Here is a 20736-nt window from a genome sequence, read left to right on the forward strand (position 1 = left end):
ACATCCTGGAAAAACAAAACAAAACATTATTCCTCCATTTCTTCATCTTAAGGTTGGTGATAGGAATGCTGATCCGCTTGAAAAGACCTTAGAGAAGTGTGAAAGTGAATTTAAAATAGAAAATATTCTTTGGGAATTAGAGATATTTAAATTTGCAGAAAACTTCAAAATCGGAAGTACCTACATTTGCTACCTGAGATAATTTAGACACTAAGAATGAATCAGAATACAGCATCTAAAAATAGTCATATAATTTATGAATTTGATGAGAGGTGATGCTAAAGATTTTGTAAAGCCCAGTAAAGTTCCAAAAGCAAGCAAATAATCACCCTTCCTTTCTCTCATCTACATAGTGCCAATCACAGTGATCCACACACACTGTAAAGTCAATTCATACTTGTTCATAAGTAAAAAGTTTTAGAAGTGTTCAACATACAAACTATAGCTTCAAAAATGGGCTCTAAAAAAATAAATAAATTTTTATTAAAAATGACACCTTAGCAGGAAATTTTTTAATGAAAATAATCAGACTATTAAGTAGATGAAGATCACGCACACAAAAAAGAAAAACAAGAACCAAGAGACAACAAATTGTGAAATGACGAATTCTAAATACATATTTCATAAAGATAGGTCAAAGTCTTTTGAAATTAAAGATTTTGTAATGGCTTTTTTTCTGTGTTAATAAGTTTTTGTAACTAGGAATAGGTAAAAATGCTGAAAGGCCTTCATAATTGCAGGTAAAATGACCTAGGCCTAATCTAACACAGCCCATTCTTTTATCTAAGTCCTTGTATTATTTTTAAATTAACAGTGCAAACATCCAAGGCCAAAGAACAAGCAGTCGCATAAAAATAACTGAAGCAGGCCTTCAAAAGTTAAAAAGAACAGTTATACATGTCATTGAACACTTGTTTTGCAGATGTTCTTAAAATATCCTATAATGTGTATACATACACATTATGCCTCACTAGAAGTTGTATGAATAGTGCAAGTTAAACCAACCCCCTTTCTATTCACTTGGCATATCACGACTTGTCTCAGCTATGCCTTTCTCAGGATTTCAGTAAATATCAAAAACATATACAGATTTTTGATATTTACTTAAATTCTGAGAAAGGCATATTTGGGTACTACAGAAACAGCAGTGTTTTTGGAGGTTTCATGGAGTGATGACCTGAACATGATAGTGGGAAGAGAGAATTGGAAATTCGGGCTCAAAACCTGGCCTCTCCAAGCATGTGACTTTGGACCAGTCCCTCAGATTTCTGGGTGGTGGTTTATTTATCTATAAAGTAAAACCTCATTAGGTTTTTATGAAGGTCAAGTTAGAAGATAGAGATCAAAGTGATCTCAGATGCAAACTTGCTATGTAAGTGAAAATGACCTGAGGCTATATTACCCTAATTGTGCAGTAAGCCACAAAGAAAAATTCAAAAACAAACTTACTAGAAATCAGTAAGCAGGTCTTATATTGAACAGTTACCAGTGGACACCACGTTGGGTCCATGTCAATGTGAGAATGCCCCCAACACTCCCCAGTGAGACACACAGCATGTAATTGAGCTGGTAAAGCTAGCCTTTGTCAGAATTCTGTGCTAACTGAAGATATACAATTGTCTGATCATTTTTAAGTTTATATACTAAGCTAATAACTAAAAGCAAAACAAAGATATAGAGAGTACATTTCAACAAAAATTTTAAAAATGTATTAGAAGAGGGAGCAGCTTTAAAGAACATAGCAACATGGAATGAGTTTGTTAGAAGAGACAATAAACACTTTTTAAAAATATCTTCTTAGATAAAGCACCCTGAAAATGTTTAAAAGCATAAGAAAGTTCTCCCGTGACACTGAGAAGGCATTGCTGGTTTGGTTCAAGCAACAATGATCAGAAAAAAAATATGTGTTTAATCTGTGCTGTAAATGTGAGGCTCCTCTGCCGGATAATCAGATTTAAAGACTGGAATGTGAATCTTAGAGAAGGATGTGAGACTCCAGTAACAGATGATACTGTGCTAACAGGAAAGCAACAGCTAAAGGAAGGAGAAGGAGCTGCCACCAAATCCAAGATCACACACCACAGTCATTCAGAGTCTGCGACACTATTCAGGAATTCAGGAAAGGCCCAGATGGATTTCCTTATGCTAATAAATTTCCATTGATTTCCTTATGCTAGTAAATTTCCATTTTATCGTGCAAAGAAATTTCCATTAAATCTATTTGAATCCATGTTTTAACTATTTTCAATGTAATCGTAATACTGAATTTCTCTCTGCCACAAGAGATGTGGTTCCTGCCTTAACATAGTTAAATTAAAGTTGGTTGTATTTTCTGATTTTGTAAAAAATAGCTTTTCAATTCATGGGCTAATTATCATCGATAATTATAAATTAACAAATGTGATTGTTCTGAATGAAGAAAACATAGTTTTGATTTGGTCAAATAGCTCTGGATATCCAGTGTTCAGTCTCTTCCTTAGTGAGACTGAGATTTAAGAGATAGGTTATAATCTTGTTTAAATAATCATTTTTAGAGAGCATTCAAGTATTGACATGAGGTATGTGTGCTAAGTGCCATTCAAAAATAACAAGACAGGGCCAAACATGGTGGCTCACACAGGTAGTCCCAGCTACTTGGGGGGCTGAGGTGGGAGTATCGCTTGAGCCTGGGTGGATGAGGCTGCAGTGAGCCATGATTGTGCTGCTGCACTCCAACCTGGGCAACAGAGCGAGATCCCGTCTCTCTTTATTTAAAAAACAAACAAACAAAATAACATGATAAAGTAAGCTTATAATTACTGTAGTATACTTCCTCTTACATACACTAAGCCACCCCACATTCCAAAGTCTTTTGGTATAACTTTTACTGCAACAATGAAATAAAAGTGAATTTATCTAAAACGAACAAACAAAAGAACTAAGGTATTTTTCAAAAAAATAGCCCAAAATTAGGTTTGGAAGCTTTGCATGACTTCCTATAGGTGAACTTGAACAAGGATGGCATGATTGCAAAGCTCTTAGAAATGGTACCGGAAATTACAAAACATCATGATTTTTTGGTTGGTTGTCATACAACCTTTTTTTTTTCAGTTTGTTCAAGCCCTAAAGATTCTATGATAAGACTGATTCTTCACTTGAAAGGTAATACTCTGGGATCTAAGACACCCCAACAAATAGCAAGAACTGCTGAAGCAGCATCTGCCCAAATTTTGTTGTAGCATTTCTGAAGGCCAAAAACTAATCTTTGCTTTTAAGTAGAGAGAGATAAAGAAAATGACAGTTTTTTAAAAAGGTAAGGAAATAAAGCATGAAATTATGTTTGGATCCAACTGATACTAAAATATCAGAATGTGGTCATTTCTTTCCTGAAAGATTTCAATATTTTCTGAAAGTTGGAGGGTAAAATAATATGTAAGTAAGAATATTAGATTATTTTTAAGATACTGAAGAATCTTTGCTTAAAAAATCATCTACGTATTTTTATTTTTATGTTTTGTTTTTTATTTTTGTGAGACAGAGTCTCACTCTGTCACCCAGGCTGGAGTGCAGTGGTGTGATCTCAGCTCACTGCAACCTCTGCCTCCTGAGTCCAAGCAACTCTCCTGCCTCAGCCTCCTGAGTAGCTGGGATTATAGGCATGCACCAACACGCCCAGCAAATTTTTATATTTTTAGTAGAGACGGGATTTCATCACGTTGACACTCCTGGCCTCAAATCCTGGCCTCAAGTGATCCACCCACCTCGGCCTCCCAAAGTGCTGGGATTACAGGCGTAAGCCACCATGCCTGGCCTGTATTTTTAAATGATCATACTTGCCATTATTCTTCAAAGCATAACAATACATTTTCTCTAATAAGATTTATTATTTTAAAAATCTGTGAAGTTAATTCTACTTTGCCATTAGCTTCCATTACAGAATAAGAATATTTCCACTTAAAATGACTTCCCTAGGCACTACTGAAAACTGATAATGTGGTACCAGTTCCCTGGGTGACTGCACCTGCAGTGTGTTAGCTATAAAAGTGCTCCTCCACAAGACTCTATGTTGGGGGATTTTACAAATTTGCCTCTTATTGCGGGAGTTTTTTCATTGGCTAAGAGTGGTGGCTTGTAAATTCCAGTTCTGATATTACTTAACTTCAGTCTGAAAATGCCCTCATCTCCATCTTTCACATTACTAGAGCTGGTTGTCACCTCCTCTAGGCTTCCTTTAAGATCAATATGTGGCATAGTCAAAAGTATCTTAAGTGAAGGATATCTGTAATATATTTCATTTTTTCCAGAGGATAAACTTTCTGATTAAAAACCCTGGCAATTAAATTTCATTATTGTGAGTTATGGCAAAATCTAGAAAAAAACTCAAATATGTATTGAAACCTCTGCAACCAAACTGAATTAAATTCCATGAAATATTGTTTATAGAATAGAATATCATAAAGTGCCTTCTGGATATTACATCTTATGAGGCAACTCAGATACGCGCAGCAACATTTCATAATCTACCTGGAAGTCACTGGCTTAGGATGATTTTCATCGAGCTATTAAAGGCAAGAAAAAAGATTTCCCAAAGGCGCTAATGGGTCACTCCTTCCCAGAAGTCTTCCCTAACACAATAGAACATAAAAGTAAGCTGATAGAAAATGAATTTGAATGTGTATGTCAGACCTGTGGACATGTCACCTTCTCAAATCCGAAGCAACAGAAAAACATTAAGGAAAAAATATGAGAGATCTAAACTTTTTGAAATTGAAAAGTAGACACTCTTTTTCTTATTTCTTATTATAATAAACATGGCTTATTATAATTTACAAAAATACAAGGTGCAAAAATAGACGGCAAAGGAGAAAAACAAAACAAAGAATATACGGAAAACACATGGAAGGTGCTCAAATAGTAAGCCAAGAAATGCAAGGTTAAGGCAGGTTAAAGCAGTTTTAAGATGTACTCTTGTACCTATTGTAATTGCAACAAAAGAATAATGAAAACAAGTGGTATCGAGGTTGCAGCAACAAAATAATACAAGGTGCTAAAATCTATGACAAACGATAAACACAAAATAAAGTGTAAATAGGAAACACCATTACAGACACTAAATTGGTAACAATCATTTTTAAAAAGCAACATGGAAAACTACTTGGAGCCACGAAAATGTTTATACCCATAATCTCATTGCTAAAAATTGTGCCTAACAACAGAACAACAAATAACAAAACTGTGACAAGTACGTATAGCATTAACAGTGAAACCTAAAAATTAAACACAACCTCCTAAATCCTAAGTCATAGGTGCAAGACCTAACTCAGCCACTCTGGGGAGGGAAAGAAACCTAAGTCAGGAGCCTGTCTTCAAATAGGTTAGAAAGCAAGATGTGTCTATGAAAAGATTCCACCACAAGGCAGTAAGTGGTAATGGTAAGTAAGTAGTGTAGGCCATCCTAACTCAGAGGAGAAAGAAGTCACTTCCTACTTCCCGCTGGGCTATCAATGAAAGGGAAATAGAATTCACACTGGCCTTGGAAGTAAGGGTAAGATTACCATTGACAAAAAAGAGAGAGGAGAGCATTCCAGAGAAAAATAAAATAATAATATGCTCTGTCGCACAGTACAGAAAGGGATATGCTGTGATATATATTAATATATTTTCTCAAAAAAAAATGAAATAAAAATGGTTCCATAGACAGACGAGTTAGATAAAACCACATCAGGCAACAAGGTCAGAGTTTTACACGTGATCAGCCCTGGATGATAGACAGGTTACACTGGCTGCAGTGTGAATGACGGGCTGAAGTGAACACGGGGAGATATCACCTAGAAAGTCATTACAGCTGACTACGACAGGAGGTGAACTGAATGTTACATATCTACACTAGGGACAGAGGAGTGGATGCTACGAGGCGTATTTAGCAGATACAACCAGCCAGAATTGGCAATTGACTGGATATGGGTTCTGAGGGAATATGAGGCAACAAAGACACTGAAGTGAGGACACTGAAAATTCTCTTTGGGCCTACTTCCCATACACCATAATAGGTATAATTAGAAGAGGAACAGGTTTGGAATAGGCAGTAAAGAAGGAAATTAAGTTGACTGTGCACATATTAAATTTGAAGTTCCTAGAAGCCAATCAGTTGGAGATTTCCAGCAAGCAGAAATAGGTGATGGAGAAGAGAGAACAAGTTGGAGAAATGTCTTAAGCAGAATCAACAAAATTTGATGATAGCCTGGATTTGAGGGATTAAGAGAGAGAGATGTTAAGGTTGATGTTAAGTTATGTGGTGTCCTAGTCCTTTGGCTGCTATAACAAAAGACCATCAACTGGAGGCTTATAAACAACACACATTTATTTCTCACTGTTCTGGAGGCTGGGAAGTCCAAGATCAAGACACAGTCAGATTTAGTGTTTGGTGAGGGCCCCACTTCCTCACAGATGGTATCTTTTCATTGTATCTTCACAGGGTTGAAGGGTCAAGACAATTTTTGGAGGCCTCTTTCATAAAGCAATGAATCCCATTCATAAAAGCTCCAGCCTCATGAACTAATAATCACCTACCAAAAGCCCTACCCCTTAATACCTTCATATGTGAATTTTGAGGGGGTCCCAAACATCAGGACCCTAGCAGGTGGTAACACTATTTAATAAGAGCTGAAATATGAGAGAAAGAATGAATTTTGGAAAATGGAAAAGAATGAGTCCACAATTACACATGTTGAGCTTGAAAGAACTAAGGAAGAGAATCACTTACATATATCAAGGTAGTTGGAGGGCAGAAGAAAGATCTGATTTGGGAGTAATAGGCCTTAAAAGAGTGGTTAAAATAATGTCAGTTGATGAGATCACCATAGATGATCCAAAGACAGGAAAATGGAGGACAGTAATGTTTAGAAATTTGGCAAGTAAAGAGGGAAAAGAAAATCACCATTAGAACAAAATAGTAATAACTGCTATAGGAAAGATCCACCAATAAATGTCAAAATTCATGGGCAAAAGCTTAAGGAGAAACAAGATATTTACAGAGCATCAAAGTTTTTTCCCAAAATATTAGTTACAAAGGGGAAAATCATAACTTTAGAGTGAATATACCTGACAGACACTGCCTTCACCAAATGATCACAGGTAACCAACAAGACATATCAACATCATGTACCCCCTGAAATGATGTACTGAGGACAAAACATGACTTCTGTGCATAACATCAATCTAATCATCAGACAAACCCAAACTGTGAGACATTCTACAAGATAACTGACTGGTATTTTTCAAAACTGTCAAGGTCATTAAAGATAAGAAAAGACAGAAGAAACGTCATAGCTTCAAGGAGATGAAGCAGACACCACAACTAAATGCAATGTGTGATTCTGGAATAAAAAAGGGACATCAGTGGGGAAATGAATGAAAACCAAATGAAGCCTGTAGTTCAGCTACTGTATTGTACCAAAGTTAACTTCTTAGTTTTGTTCATTGTACCATGATTGTGTGTGCTGTTCCATTATGGGAAGACGGGTGAAGGGTAAACAGGAACTTCCTATCTCGGTGATACTTCTATAAGTCCAAATTAATCTGAAAATATAATGTTAAAGAAATGAAGCAAATAGCCTGGAAAAAATGTTGAACTGAATCCCTATCTCACATATTATAACAATATGACTTCCATTAAAATATTTTTAAAGTGAAAACATAAAAATACCACAAGAAAATGAGGAAAAATGGCCTTATGATCTCATTATACAAAGGACCCAAGAGGCATAAAAATCAAGCTACACATAAATAATAATACTACATTTGATTATATAATTGTTTTGTACATCTATATGGCAAAAAACACAATAAATGAAGTCACTAAAGAGAAATCTGGAAAAAATAGAGTCATATGCCACAACATTTCGTTCAATGACAGACTACATCTATGACAATGGTCCCATAAGATTGTAACACCATATTTTTATTGTACCTTTTCTATGTCTAGATATGTTTAGATACACAAATACCATTGTGTTATAATTGTCTATAGTATTTAGTACAGTAACAGGCTGTACAGGTTTATAGTCTGGGAACAACAGGCTATACCATACAGCCTAGGTGTGGAGTAGGCTACACCATCCAGGTTTGTGTAAGTACACTCTATGATGTTCCCACAATGGCAAAATTGCCTAACAACACATTTCTCAGAACATATCCACATTATTAAATGACACATGACTGCCCTCTCAATCACTATTATAAAGAGTTAATATATTTAAAAGAAAAAACATTCTAAAAGTTAATAAAAAAGACCCTAACCTGACAGGAAAATGATCATCAATGATGGAGAGACAATGCAGAGAAAATGAAATACAAATGCCTTTTAAACATATGAAAAGATGAAAATTAAAACTATGAGAAGACATATAGTTTTCTTTTGTTAATGGGTTAGTTAATGGGAAAACATCTGATTTCAAAACATCTTGTTGAGGGTAGAGAAACAGTCACTCTCATACATAACTGGTTGGTGTGTAAACTGAAACCACTTTTATGAAGGGGAATTTTGCAAATAGTGCTTAAAATGTTAACGTTTGTACCTCTCTACCCAACAATATTACTTCTAGGAATTTATCCTAAAGATATTCTCCTACATGAGTGGAAAACATCTATCCAAGGATACTCATCACAAAACTGTCTATAATAACAAAGAATTGGACACAACCTAAAAGCACATTGATAAAAGACTAGTTAAATAAATGATGGTACCTTTGTATAAAGGAGTACTATAAAGTCAATAAAAGAACACAGTGGTTTTGGATGTGCCGATATGGAAAGGTCTTCAGGGTATATTGTTAAGTACACAAAGCAAGCTGCAGAAGTGTGGGCATAGAAAGTTACCTTCTGGGCAAATTATAGTACTGCCCCACCTTATCCATGGTTTCAGTTACCTGCAGTCAACCGAGGTCCAAAAATATTACATGAAAAAACCCAGAAACAAACAATTCATGAATTGTAAACGGTATGCAGTTATGAGTGGTGTGATGAACTCTCACGCCATTTTGCTTCCTCCATCTTTATCACAAGAAGGGCAAGCACAGTACAAAAGGATGTTTTGAGAGAGACACTACATTCACATAACTTTTATTGCCGTATACTGTTATAATTGTTCCAGTTTATTATTTGTTTTTGTTGTTAATCTCTTGCCATGCCTAATTTATAAATTAAACTTTATCATATACCTTGCATCATATACATATCTTCATCATAGGTATGTATTCATAGGAAAAAAGCATAGTTTATACAGGGTTCAATACTATTTGCAGTTTCAGGCAACCACTGGGGGGGTCTTAGAATGTATTTCCTTCCAGGATAAGGGGGTATTGCTGTATATGTGTCCTTCACATGCACTGGTATCTCTGAGAGGATACTCAAGAAACTAGTAGGCTGGGCACAGTGTCTCATGCCTGAAATCCCAGCATTTTGGGAGGCTGAAGAGGGTGGATGGCTTGAGCCCAGGAGTTTGAGACCAGCCTGGGCAACATGGCAAAACCCTGTTTTTTTGTTTTTTGTTTGTTTTGTTTGTTTTTTTAAACAAAGAAAAAGAAAGAAAGAAAAAAGAAAAGAAAAAGAAACTATGTAGTCCCAGCTACTCAGGAGGCTGAGGCAGGAGAATGGCATAAACCTGGGAGGCGGAGCTTGCAGTGAGCTGAGATCCAGCCACTGCACTCCAGCCTGGGCGATAGAGCGAGACTCCGTCTCAAAAAAAAAAAAAAAAAAAAAGAAAAAAGAAAAGAAAAAGAAAAAGAAACTAGTAAAGTGGTCCCCTCTGAGGAATTTTAGGAAGAGCAGGTTTTATAGCTATTCAAAAATTAATTTTAAGAAATTCAATATAGCAAGGAGAGGCATAGAGAAAGCCAGTGAAATAGGGAAATAAAGTAGAGTATGCTCTATTAGGGAATAGGAAAAGATGGGTAATCCAGAGGCTATGGTAGGAAAGAGATTCCCTAACTGCAGGGTGAAGCATGGGTTTAATCCTGAGAGGGGAATTATGATAGAAACTTGGAAAAAGCCCTTATGGAAACTACAGCGCCATAGTCAGGCAATATCCATATAGGATTAGTGAAAAGCCAAGGCATGCATTAGAACCAAAGAAGAGGAGGCACTCATCTCTAATAGGGCAGATCTGATGAACAAATTCACTTATTTGTATCGAGAAGATTACATATCTACTGAGTTTTTATTTTAATGTTTAAATACAATGTTCTGGCCCTCTCACATGTACACTTTCATAAGATGTTAAAAGAAGAACAAATCAGTCAATCCATCAATGCTCCAGGTTTACATTACATCTTTCTCCTAAGAGTTCAAAGGCTTTAAATGTCACACCTTCTTTTATCTTCACAACATTTACATACCTACAGTAGAATACAGATGGTGCAAAATTGGGGGAAATGAGGCCAAGTCTCAAGATGAATCACTTGCAGAAATAGGCCTTCAATTCAACTTTCCTTATTAAGCACCATGATTTTTTAAAATAACATATTAAGGCCATTTTGAAAGCAAACAAGAGTATCACCTTTGGAATGCACTTAGGTGTATGCATGTGAATATGTGTGCATAAGTGACACACAAACAATCATAGACACACACATTCACACTGACTATATCATTTTGGCTCAGCTAAATACATACAGCTAGCTCTACCAATATGCTTAAACCACCCTTAGGCATAATAATCCATAGAAAAAAAACAAAACAGTGACAGTGACCACAAGACTGTTATAAAGAAATTCACAAATATCATTGTAATTCAGAAATTTTAGTCAGAGAGCAAGTGAGAAAGAGCAAGTAAATAATTATAAGTCCAATACACTTGTCACTGCACCCACTAAAAGAATTTAATTTAAAACTCAAACATCGTCATATTGGAAGGGGAAATGAAAAGCTAATAACATGCATTGACGTTTACATAAAATTAGTATGTAAAGTGAGAGATATGAGCCTAATGATGAATATGAAGCAACGGTTTGCATTTTAACAGACTAAGCAAAAAATGTAATTGACAAAGAGGCGAATCTAAATGAATTTCCAGCTATTTAAACACTAACTGCAGCTGCATGCTAATTGTCAGTGTTATGAATTAGAAAAAAATCTGTTTAAATGAAAATTCAAAAAATAAATGCAGCCAACATGGTGAACTCGCACACTGTACCAAAGTTACCATTCATTCAATCAGAGAATTTTTTTTTCAAAAAAGTCATTTTTAAACATCAGAATATTCAGTTGGCAGTTACTTCATATTGATTGAGGGGAAAAAGTATTTTGGGGCAAATGGAAATATTAAAGTGTTTCCAGGAGCAGCATCTTTCTTTCCTGGAATTATGTCAAGATTAAAAACATTTGTTTTCAAGAAGAAACTAATACAATAACACCTCAATGTCACTAACAGCCATGCGAACAACTTAGGGTTTGTAGTTAACTTTACACTGAAATATCTACCATTCCATTATATCACAAAAAAATCCACTGTATTAAAGCAAACACAACAGTGCTTTTTATAGGAGCTGAATTCATAGCACGCAACATCTTATAGGTAGTTCTGAGCTCAAGCTTTGGCACTAGCCTTCCTGGGTTCAAAACCTAACTCTACCATTTTTTTCTTTGTGAGTTTGAGCGGATCATTTAACCACACTGTACCTTGCGTTTCTCACCTTAGTATAAGGATAACAGTTCCTACCTCCTAGGATCATTGTGAGAATTAAATGTATTCATATATGCAAGGATTTGGCCAGTGCCTGGCACATGCTCAGTGACTGAGAGCTATCATTATTACCTTCAGTCAAGCCATCAGTCCCTCAGAGCAAGCATTATTTTGCAGTAAAAGACAAAGAAGATGGTGACAAGCATGCCATAATTTTGATGGTCCCTAGATGTGAAGGGAGTACTGTCATCTACCACCTTCCAGACCCTCTCCTTGGTGGATGGAAGTCATTGGAATATCTCTGGCCACTTCTAAGTAAAGATCATTTCTGGGTGGGAAACTGATTGAAGTACCCCAATCCCCATAGATGCTACACAAGTGACTCTGGAACCATGACTGTCTTAGGATGTGCTTTGAGATCTTGCCATATTTTTCCCTACGGTACTACCGGCCCTCAGAGGGATGGCTTGTTGACTGTCATGCACCTGACTTTGCAGATGACTTTTGTCCAGATCCCCTGGACTATATCACCAAATGTTTCATTTAACCTTTGATTTCCCAAGGTCATGCAAAGGACAGGGCACAGAAATTAAAGCCGAAACAGTAAAATTTCATGTTCATTCTTCTCCTTTAATTTACTGGAAGTTCCACCCTCTGAATAGAAGGAAAAAGGCCAAGTCCACAGGCATGTTGGCAGCATGTCAAGTCACCGAAAAGGGATGTGAATTCCCACAAAATAAACACAGGCTCCTCTGCACGCTCTCAAGGCCAGTCACACTGTGATTAGGCTGGCATTCCTGCCAAGGCATGAAGGAAAGCAAAAAGAGAGAAGCCCCCAGCCTTGAATCACATACAAACACTGGTTACAAAGCAGGACAAGAGGGCTCTGTCAGTGTGCGGTCAGGGGAGAACAGCCCCCATCTCCAACGGGGCTGCAAAACCGGCGCTTCCTGCTACCTGCACAAGAGAGGGAGGGATTATATGGCATCCCTCCTGGACCCAGTTGAGTTACATGGCCTGAGCAAATAATTCTGGAGTAAAAATGAACTCAAGGCGAAATCAAGCTCTTCCAACACTCCATCCAACCTCCCTTTCCCAGGTTCTTTTGTACCATCTACTTATTCATCATCAGGGTCTTGAGATCTCAATCTCAGAAAAACCAACTCTCCAAAGAGGATCTGCTAGCCTTTTTTGCACCTTGGTATACATTTAATCCCAGTCATTTTTCTCCAACTCATTTTAATTGGCGATGATTTCTAACACAATGACAGGCTTTATGCCCTGTTCAAATCGGGTCAGTCCTGGGGCAAGTATAGCCCAGAGTCGATGACTTTCTCTGCTTGCATAAGATACCAGGCTGCATCTATGGACGCAGACAGTCCTATTTCCACATTAAATGTCTGAAACAGATAATTACGATTAACCTAGACTGGACTTTAAAAATTAAACTGAACAGATTAGTCCTTGCCTATCCTCAAATATCAGAGAAAGACAATAATCCTTTAAACTCAAAAGGAAGCATCGCAGTGGAATGAGTTGTCAGAAAACCTAAGTTTTGGTCCAGGGTCATCACTATCTTACCACGTAAGCACTCATATGTCATTTGAATTTTCTGGTCCTCAGACTCCAAAGATAAAATTAATGGGTTTGATAGCTATCTAAGGTTCTTTTCAACTCTAAAATTTCATGATCCATTTGTCATTTTCAGTTCAAGTACTTTCGGATATCGTGATAGCAAAAGTTTAATTTGCATTTAGAAACGAATATAAACTATAAGATTGAAGAGATAAATGGACTTTTAAAATTAATGTAGCATGGGTATGAGAAAGAAAATACAGAATGCTGTAGAATTAGGCACTTTTTCCCTTGGCCAATTATTATAAGCTACCTGACAATACCATTTTTTTTTTCCTTTTTACACTACACAATAGCACATTCATATGTGAGAAACTATAAGGATCGCAGCCATAAGGCTGAATGCCAACTGTCAGAGGGCAAATGCGAATCGGCTACAACACTGGAAATCTGAGCCTGGAACCTGTAGGGCCACGTGGGGGTTATCTCACAGCGCTCACCTTCCACCAGTTGGTCCAGGCTGGAAATCTTCTTGAGCCCATCAATGGTGTAGATTGTTCTCACTCCCTGGGGCAAATTCACGTTATCCGACAGAGTTCGGGTCAAATCAGCCAGCAGGGCCTCGAAAGATCGGAACCGGTCTGGGGAGATGGCATACACAATCCCTTTGAAGTATCGATCTCCGTTTCGATAGAAACGAACTTTCTTGGCCTTCTTCTCGGAGCTGAGCGTCTGCAGCGTGCGGGTGCGGTAGAAGCTGCAGTGGGCGCTGTGAGTCGGGCTCGGCAGGCCGTTCACCCGCGACCCTCGGCTGTATCTCTGCGCCTTATCCCGCTCGTCGAAGTGCTCCAGCTCCATGTCTCTGCCGAAGGACATGATGGACTTCAAGTAGTATCTACGAGCCCCAGAAACAAAAGCAGACACATATATTGATGTAAGTTTTTTATATATATATATATGTTACAACATATATCTATTATATATATACACACACATACTTTTTTTTAAATTGGGGACAGGGTCCCGCTCTGTCACCCAGGCTACAGTGCGGTGGTACTCACTGAAGTACTCACTGAAGCCTCACACTCCTGGGCTATAGTGATCCTCCTGCATCAGTTTCCCAGAGTAGCCGGGACTACTACAGGTTACAGGTGCCTGCACCACACCTGGTTAATTTCCTTTGTTTGTCTGTTTTTAGTAGTAGTGATGAGGGTCTTGTTATATTGTCCTGGCTGGTCTTGAATCCCTGGCCACAAGTGATCCTCCCCCGCCCCCCAACTCCTTTGGCCTCCCAAAGTTTTGGGATGATGTTATTTTGAGATCATGATTTCAAAGCGTCTGCTTCAGAACAGCTGGGTGGAAACATTGCTCTAACGGATGACACATTTAATATGAGTTATCAAGTGGGACAGAAAGAGAAAGGGATGTGAATTCATATAAACACAGGCTCCTCTGCACGCTCTCAACAGAAGGGGCCGAGCCCAGTAGAAACAGCTTATTAATCAACCACAAATTTGTTAGAAGCAGCTCCTAGGTTGCCCGCGGTGCATCAGGCTTCAAACAGATATCATTCCCAGTAGACACAACAACTTTCCAAAGTATTTTCCTTCCTTACAAATGAAGAAACTGAGGCACAGAAAAATTTCTCCTAAATTGCTCCAAGGAATACAATTGAGAAATGCTTGTACCAGCACCTCTGTTCCAGGTTTCCCTGACTCCAAAGCCCACTGCTCCTTGCAGGGCAGAGTGCTAATCCTGGTAGCAGGAAGAAAATAAGCTCTCCTATCATTATCAGTGAAAGATAAGTAGCTATGGTGGGCTGGGACAGAAAGAGAGGGCAGGCAGCATAACAGTCAGATTGTCAAAGTTTTACATAGTGTTTGTGCACCCCATGGCCAGATGGAGAGCAAATTAAATCAATCTGTAGGTTGGACCAACTTAAAGAAGATTTTCCAACATATTCACACATTCAATATTTTTAAAAGCAAATTCACTATACTTCATTTACTTACATTTAGTACTTCAGAAAAGTTGAGTTTAAAAAAAGAAGAAAAAGGAAGAGGAGGAGGAGAAGGAAGAGAAACAACAAGAAAGGGAAAAAAATGTTGCTTGGAAGTACATTTCTTGGTTCTTCCTTTCATTAAGGCTCTCTATCTTTGTGATTGAAGAAATTGAGGCTTAAAGATGTCGATTTACACTTGACCCCATGCTAGCTGTGTAAGCTTAAAAAATCTACTTGCTCAGAATCTTTAAGCCTTGATTTCCTCAACCACAAAATGGGAATGAGAACAGTACCTGCCTCGTAGTCAGTATCAACTATTAAATAAGTTCGTGCACATGAAATTCTTAGCATAGTGTCTGACATTCGATAAATACTAATTTTTTAATTAATAAAATCTGTTTTTCTCTTCCTGGCCCTGACACATAAAAAGCTAATAGGAATAGAATATTTTCTTTCTGGCAAGAGAAGCTCTGCTTTCTTCCTGATCTCCATCTCATGAGATTTTGAAAGGTACGTCTGCAACCCCTGGTCCCCACAGCAAGCTGCCTGGGGGGACCAGTTCATCCTTGCTAAGGGGTTGGTTGATAAAGGTTTGTGGAGTCTTGCAGGGGAATCTGTGTTTTAACGAGACAATGTAGAAAGTGGAAAGACCAACGCATTCAAAGGAAAGAAATTTTAATGACAAAATTTCAGGCATGTTGAAATAGAATATCAAGAAAATGGAGAATCTGGAGCAAGAACCTTACAAGCACTTCCCAAGTCCCACCATATAGATGGACATCACCTTTCTGAAGGTCATCCAAAATTCACCAAAGTACCACTGTCTCCACAATCTTTCTTTGACCCTCAGTAAACTGACCTCTGATCCATTCAGAGTGGCTAAAATTTCACACCCGAAAGCATGGCTAGAGATTTGGTACTCCAGAAATGAAGTGGAAGAAAGCAATACTTATTGAAGGCCTAGGATGTACGTGACACTATTACTCATCAATCAGTTGTATAATATGCTAAAAATTTTCTTCTAAACCTCATATTAATCCAACAAGGTAGGTAATACTATCAGTACTTAGGTAACTATGGAATTAATCCAGGGTCCCAAAATTATAACTGAGGGGTTGAGATTTGAACCCAGATTTACTGTAACTCCAAAGTTGGTGCTTTCCATCCCTTGCTCCTTTGAAACTGGTTGCTCTTCAGCATGAGAAGCAAGATTTTGTAAGTGCTCACTCCTAACTAGCTCAGTGACCTTGGACAGGCCACATAACTGAACCGGACCTCATCTGCACACAGAGGAAGCAGTGGTCAGCAAGCCTCTGATGTTTGTGATTCTATCTAGCTGCTTATGGATCCATTGCTGACCCCACTGAAGGTCTGGGGAGGGAGAAATGAAGTGTGATTTAAACCTGGAGTGTTAATGAGTTCAGTGTACTTTTTTCCCTCCAAATATGAAAACTATTTCATGCATCTTAATAACTCATAGGAGTCAGAATATGCATTTTTCAAAAAAAGTTATACCATATATAGGCAGCTCTGAACTGGTTTCATTGATTTTGAAGTTAGATAACTATAAAACAATGATCACTTGATATCCAATCCTGTAGGCATTAGTTGTGAAACAGAACCAATTTTTGCCCATGATACTGGTAACTGCTCTTACTTTTTAATTTATATGTTTTTAAAGTCAGCTCTCTTGTCTTCTAAGAGGGGGTGTGTCTTGGGGGTGGAGTGGAAGGCACTCCCAGTACTCACACCAACTCACTCAGCTCTTCAACATTTTGTAAATTATAAAGGCCAAACTCGCTTTTGAAGTTTGTATTTTATTCTTAAAGGCAGTGATCATTCTCCCAACACCAGGAGTTTGGGGATTTCCTTCCAAATGGATATAAACTAAAAGAAAACAAGCAGGGTCATAGGGAAGGATGGCACAGTTCTGTTACCAGAAAGAGTGCACTTCGAATTCTCAGTGACTGACAATTGGCAAAGGCCAAATAATTTGGCAATAGTTTGAATTCCCTGGGGGAACGGGCTTTTAGGACCAAGAATTCCCACACCAGTTGAAAAGAGAAGAAAAGAACAATTTAAAATAGAAAAATGGTTTACTTTGTTTCATTTTATTTGCATATTTCCTCAAACTGGATCACAGGTTCATCCAGGACAGGGCTACACCTTTTACTTCCCTTCCCTGAATCTGTCCAAAAGTGGGCAATGGTGTCGACAAAAGAAACCATATTCAGAGTGAAATCATTTTCAAGGCTACAGCTACCTCTAAATGAAGCACACTCCACACCTTAGTGTGCTGGTAATTATTCATGGCAACAAAATAGGTGTTCTTTCCCTCACCTTGGCTTAGTCATACATTTGAACCATGCATGAGCTTCTGAAGGTCCGCTGGCCTTCCACAGGTTCACCCTTTCTGCACAGGAAGCCTGCGAGAACACACAGCTCGATGTTCAGAGACCATAGGTGGCCAAGGGCCTGAGTGCACATGTGCAGTGGCACCAGGATGGTCACCACAGCGCCTCAGCCACAGCGACCACAGACACTGGAAGGAAGAAGGGCGACTGGCTTTCATCAGAGCTTTTCCTATAAATCCTGCCATTTCAAGAAACCAATATCCCTGAGTGTTCTCAGTGGGATTTCTCACCATTTTGAGGAATCTATGTTCATCCTTCTCTAGATGAGCACATGGTTCTTGTTTCAGAAATTTACACACATACATACCAAGAAAAAAAAATGGCATAAATGCTACCACATCTAAATACATGCTGGACCTGGAAGTCCCAAGGCATATTTTAACCGTAGGATTAGGATTCAGGTGGACTGGCATGGAATAAAAGGCACACACATACCTTCCAGGCCTGTGCACTACCATGGACGTAGACATCACAGGGTGTGTGCATATCTTTTATAATTTTCCTCTATATGACCTCTCTTAAAAATCCCTTTTGACCCGCATCCATGTGACATTTCATACTTAAAACGCTGTCCTACTTTCCTCTCCCACTGAAAGGCAATATATTTAGGAACAGTCATAAAATGTATTCACGAAACACCCTGCAGTGTGGTCGCTTAACGTGTGTGCACCGTGCCTGGACACACTCACAGGTGCAGCAGAGAGGGAGCCGGTTTGAATGAAACCTTTCATCTGCTCTCTCACCGACCAAGCATCTCCTTGCCAAATCCAGCAGCAATTCCGCGCAAACCTGGTTCTCAAAAGCAGCCTCTTTTGTGGGGCATTGCGGGGCTGTGCGTGCGCTCCCACTAGGAGGAAAAATGCCATTTCCTCTCTGCATGCTTTTAGCACTGCAGGTACTAATTTGAACATGAGGCAGCCTCGCTGTCCCTGAAGGAACTTGAGACCCTGCAAACGTACTTGCAACACCCACGCTGCAGCCACCACCACGCACGAATCGACCCCATCCACAAGCACACATCTCTGGCCCGGGCACACGGAAAAGCACACACACAATAAGAGGCCGGGCCCGGCCACTCCTTCCTTGGTTCCCGCTCCGCAGCCAGTTCTGACAATGATAAGCACCTCTCCCAGCTCCTCCGCCCCGGCTCTCCATCTCCACTAACAACGCGAAAAACCTGGGAGGGCCCGCTCGCCCGACTCCAGGTTTAAAGACCCGTGGCACCAAACAAAAGAGGCAGGTGCCAGCAGCCCCGGGGCCGGCCGCACGCAACCCCCGCGGGTCGGGCCAGGCTGGCCAGGGCAAGGCGGCCGCCTTTCGAGGAACTGCGGGCGGGGCGGCGGGGCCAAGCTGAGCGCCCGCCCTGCCCTCGGCGCCCCGCGGCTGCGGGCGGAGCGGGCGTTGCGGAGTCCTCCGGCCGCCCTCTCCTCAGCTCCCGTCCCCAGGGAAGGCAAACCACGCACCGGTCCGCGGAGAGACGCCGCCGGGGGTCTTTGTGGCCGTGCTGGGGGCCGCCTCCTGGTGCTGTCCTCGCCGGGCTAGGCGCGGCTGGGGCTGCGGGGCTGCAGGGCTGGGGGGCGGCGGCGTGGCCGGGCTGGGCGGCAGCAGCTGCTGGAGCGCGGCGTCTCGGTTGCGGCCCCTAGTGCAGGGATGTGCCTCGGCCGGTCCTCATTGAAATGCAGCGCTTCGCACAGCCTCACTCCAGCCTCTCTCTCCAGAGGAGGGCGGCGGCGGCGGCAGGCGCGCTCCCTTTTCTTGTCTCTCTCGCTCACACGCCCTCCCTTCTCCCTCCTCCTCCTCCTCCTCCGCGTGCGCGCCCCGTAGCCCCCGCCCTTCTTGGCAGGGCGCACCCACCACGGCTGCGCCCCAGGTCCTCCTCCCTCCCAGCGCCCTATTCCCACCGCAGCGACCTCGGTACATCTGGCCTGACTACACCCCTAAACCTCCCTAGTCCCCAGAAGTGGTCGTTGGGAGGTGGGGGCAGATCAGATGGTGGAAGAGAACGTGGACAGGGCTGAGTCTGAGCCAGGAAGTATGCAAGGCAGAGAGGTGATATGGCCCAGAGATGAGGCCCCCACCGTCGGGGGAGGGAAGGAGGTACCCACACCCATACCTTTTGATGTGACCTCACGGTCTGACACCTTTCCCAGGGTATGGAAGCCAGTGGATCACCCTCTCATCCTTCTTGCCCGGGATGCATCCACGCAGCGCCTCTTCGGATGACCAACCCTCCCAAGCTATGCACTCTGGTGCCCCCCACGTTGGGAAGAGCTCGATCTGCTCGTGGATCCCACACCCATCATCTCCACTTGACCCCAAGACATGAGTCACCCTTGGAATAGTGTCCTCTGCTTAGAGTCAAATATGTTCCAACAGGCCCTTGAGAACTTAAGGGCCAGGTTTCACTACTGGACACTTTGTGGCTGCCAAGGCTGGGTGTGCGGTGGAAAGCCCCATGAGCTCATGCGAGCCTCTCCTCCCAGAGCGGGAATGTTCTCCTAGCCCAGGCTGTTCACAGCTTCCTCCAGTCTTTGCACAAAAGTCCAGGGAGTGGGAGCAGCTCCCAGATTTCGGTGAAATCTTAGACTGGCTCAGTACGCAGCCTGAATGTTGATCCAGTTAATCTGACTTTCAGTCCTGTCGCCCACGACCTGTGTTTGTCCCAAATACACATAAGTATACAAATACACATAAGTATTTTTCTCTCTTCCTGAGCTTACACCTTTCAATGGAAAATTAAAATTTTATTTTTCTCCTGTCCATTGATCCCAGTTATGTATTTGACTACTTATTATTAAAAAGTACTATTCTGAAATACTTTCCAAGTATGATGTAAATGCTAAATAATTACCATTTGTTTTAAAACACAGCTCAAATGAGATCCATGCTACACATTCCACAAGTGATGCAATATTTATTTTTGAACTATTTAATAGCACAGAGATGAGAGTACAGTGAACTCAACAAATTAACTAAATGCAAAGTAGTAAGCCTATTCTTTCACATTCTGATGCAAAATGAGAGCCATGGGGGTAAATTAAGAGAAAGGAAGAAGCCAAGTACATCTTCTGGAGAACAGAAATCAG

General features: G+C 40.3%; 1 protein-coding gene across 9 annotated transcripts in view; it reads right to left on the reverse strand.

The window, feature by feature from the left end:
* Positions 1-20202, reverse strand: part of DCLK1 (doublecortin like kinase 1) — a 350726-nt gene extending 330524 nt beyond the window's left edge. For 7 of the 9 annotated variants that reach the window (XR_013407907.1, XM_077974211.1, XM_015120874.3 and 4 more), the window contains exons 1-2: positions 19114-19376; positions 13735-14129 (exon numbers count right to left, since the gene is read on the reverse strand). Coding sequence is in view for 8 of the 9 variants with exons in the window: in XM_077974211.1 (XP_077830337.1) it covers positions 13735-14110 (376 nt within the window). In the remaining variant the exon portion in view is untranslated. Of the gene's footprint in view, positions 1-13734; positions 14130-19113; positions 19377-19763 lie in introns of those variants that run through there. The other 2 variants (XM_028837437.2, XM_077974212.1) reach the window with 1 other exon arrangement.
* Positions 20203-20736: the final 534 nt, after the last annotated feature.

This window comes from Macaca mulatta, chromosome 17 (genome assembly GCF_049350105.2).
Source record: "Macaca mulatta isolate MMU2019108-1 chromosome 17, T2T-MMU8v2.0, whole genome shotgun sequence".
Classification (NCBI taxonomy): Eukaryota; Metazoa; Chordata; class Mammalia; order Primates; family Cercopithecidae; genus Macaca; species Macaca mulatta.